We start from the raw sequence: 2,514 nt of genomic DNA, 5'->3' as shown, positions 1-2,514 counted from the left end.
GTCCTTTAACCAGAAAAGAAAAAAAAAACAAAAAAAAAAACTTATTCACAAAGTCAGATCACAAACTACGCTCAAGTTGAAGACAGCGCGAGAACACAGGTAACGAAAAACATAACTAGAAAAAAAAATAAAACAAATCATCGTTAATTTTAAGGCCTTTTTACTCATCAATCCAGCTAGCCTTTATAACCTCTGCCACCAGAAAAACAACGAATAGACAGATTCATTCATTCATTCATTCATTAGAAGAAGACAACACAATCCATATTCTCTTACCCAATCGTCGTTTCGATTTTGCAGATCTCGTCTCCTTGTCGATTTATACATAGTGGTAAGAAGACTTTTCAAAACAGTCTTTTTTTTGTAAGTTTAGGGCTTTTTTGCATTTTCTGTTTTCGTTGTTGATGAAATGTTGTAATTAGGGAAGATTTACAACATCTTATGTAAAAAAATTCTGAGAATTCGTTCACATTTGGTGGATTTGGACTTTGCATCTTATGTAAAAGAAGTACCTTTACCAGTTGAAGCAATTTTTTGATGTTATACTCTTCAGGGTATTGCATATTGATAGCATAAGGAGAGCTTTTATGTTTACATTGTTAGGTACTAAGATTCCTTGCTTAGGCCAACTTCATCTATTCTATTATTCTCTCTGTTAGGTAGTCGAAGTTTATTTATCTCTCTACCTTAAAGAGCTGCCTCTTGAGTAATATTATTATATGTATGTTGGGCAGATGGCAAGTTCGAAGGGGTCTCAGAATCTTAGAAATCTGGCATGCAGTGGGAAGCAGGCTTTACTTCCTCCGAAAAGTCCGTTTACTGGTGGCCCAACATTCTGTGCAGATTTTGCTCCAACTAGTGTGATTGGATCTAAGGCTGTTCATAAGCTGGGAGAAGGAAATATCAATCATCATCGAACTTCTTCTGAGAGCTTTCTGATTGAGGAACAGCCTTCTTGGCTTGACGACCTTCTCAACGAACCTGAGACACCTGTACGGAAAGGAGGCCATCGACGGTCATCAAGTGATTCATTTGCATATGTAGATGTCCCTGTTGGTTTTGATGTTGATTACACACTTTGGGATGGTGGTAGATATAACAATAGCAGTTTCTCTGGTCACGCCAGTGGTCCCAAGGAGTCTGATTACATCAGAAGTCAGCCAGTCGCCTTCTACCCTTCAGCTCATTTGCCCAAACAGAAAATGAGAACATGGGATTCATTATCAGATTCTGGTGCTCGCTTAAACAGTAGTTCTGGTTGTTTGGAGAGCGCCTCTATCCCAAGATCAGGGTCATCCAGTAGCCTACATGAAGCAGACAAGGTTTCTTGTGCTGCTGATGCTAAGAAAGATGTTTCTATGCATTTCATCAATCATTCCGTAAAAAGGGATAGTTCTCTGGCTAAGTCTGCTACTTCCGAGGCAGATACGAAACGTGCTAGACAGTACGTAGTCCTTTTATGATATTTTAGTGTGTCTTGGACTGTTTTCTGATATTATGTATAATGTTCATGGTTTATTTGATGGGAGGTCTAAGTGTGGCAAAATATTAGGCCTGGCTGATTAAACACCCTTTGTTTTTATATCTTCTCTTGCCTTATATAAAAAGGCTGACATGCATACAAGAACAAGAAAGCCCTTAGATCAGCTGTAATTTTACTCTGCTTAATCAAACCAAATTGTTTTTCTTTTGCAGGCAGTTTGCTCAACGCTCTCGGGTCCGTAAAATTCAGTACATAGCTGAACTGGAAAGGAACGTCCAAATGTTACAGGTAGAGGGTTCTGAAGTGTCGGCGGAGCTTGAGTTTCTCAATCAGCAGAATCTAATCCTCAGCTTGGAGAACAAATCTCTTAAGAATCGGTTGGAAAGCTTAGCACAAGAACAGCTTATCAAGTACTGTAAGTCTTTCAGGCTCTTAATTTCTTATCACTTTGAAATCAAGATGACTATTTTTATCAGTGCTAGGGTAGAATAATAATAGCATCAAATCATATTAATCAGAGAACTTGCTTCAAGCTATGGTACTACTAGAAAGCTTCGTCAATGATGCACTCTAGTTTCCCTGAGTATTTTGTGAGATGTTAACGTCATTTTGGGGTTTTTTTTTTTTTTTTTTTTTCAGTAGAACATGAAGTATTGGAGAAAGAGATAGTTAGGCTGAGGGCTTTATACCAGCTACAACAGCAGCACGAGCTGCAACAGCAACAGCAGCCAAAAAAGCAAGGATCATCTAGCCACCAACGTTCTAAAAGTAGAGATCTAGAGTCGCAATTCACGAATCTGTCCTTGAGGCCCTAAGGGTTCAAAGTTCCTGCCAAAAATATTTTTATGCTTATGGCTTGAGCTTGAGCTGTCTTCATGGTTCCAGATCAGCTTCTTGTGTCTTTCCCTATCGCATTAGTAGCTGCTCTGTTTGTGCGCATGCTTCTTAGTTTATTTTTATCCTTGTTGACCTGGTTTGGCATCTCGATTACCAAGTGCCAGCGATTGATGGCATAAATGAAACAAAGGGTT

General features: G+C 38.9%; 1 protein-coding gene across 3 annotated transcripts; it reads left to right on the top strand.

Annotated features, from left to right (window-relative positions):
- LOC104722352 (uncharacterized protein At4g06598-like) lies at positions 13-2,508 on the top strand. Of its 3 annotated transcripts, XM_010440520.2 has the most exons (6): positions 13-99; positions 301-331; positions 554-603; positions 735-1,444; positions 1,696-1,898; positions 2,123-2,508. In XM_010440520.2, the coding sequence occupies exons 4-6, from the start codon at positions 735-737 to the stop codon at positions 2,296-2,298; spliced, it is 1,089 nt and encodes a 362-aa protein (XP_010438822.1). In that variant the 5' UTR covers positions 13-99; positions 301-331; positions 554-603; the 3' UTR covers positions 2,299-2,508. The 3 variants fall into 3 exon arrangements, with proteins under 3 accessions (XP_010438822.1, XP_010438807.1, XP_010438815.1); XM_010440505.2 differs by lacking the exon at positions 554-603 and having other exon boundaries at positions 19-99; XM_010440513.2 differs by lacking the exon at positions 13-99 and having other exon boundaries at positions 109-331.

This window comes from Camelina sativa, chromosome 2, assembly GCF_000633955.1.
Source record: "Camelina sativa cultivar DH55 chromosome 2, Cs, whole genome shotgun sequence".
Taxonomy (NCBI): domain Eukaryota; kingdom Viridiplantae; phylum Streptophyta; class Magnoliopsida; order Brassicales; family Brassicaceae; genus Camelina; species Camelina sativa.
The sequence above is the reverse complement of the archived record's forward strand: the minus strand, read 5'-3'. Positions and strand labels throughout refer to the sequence as shown.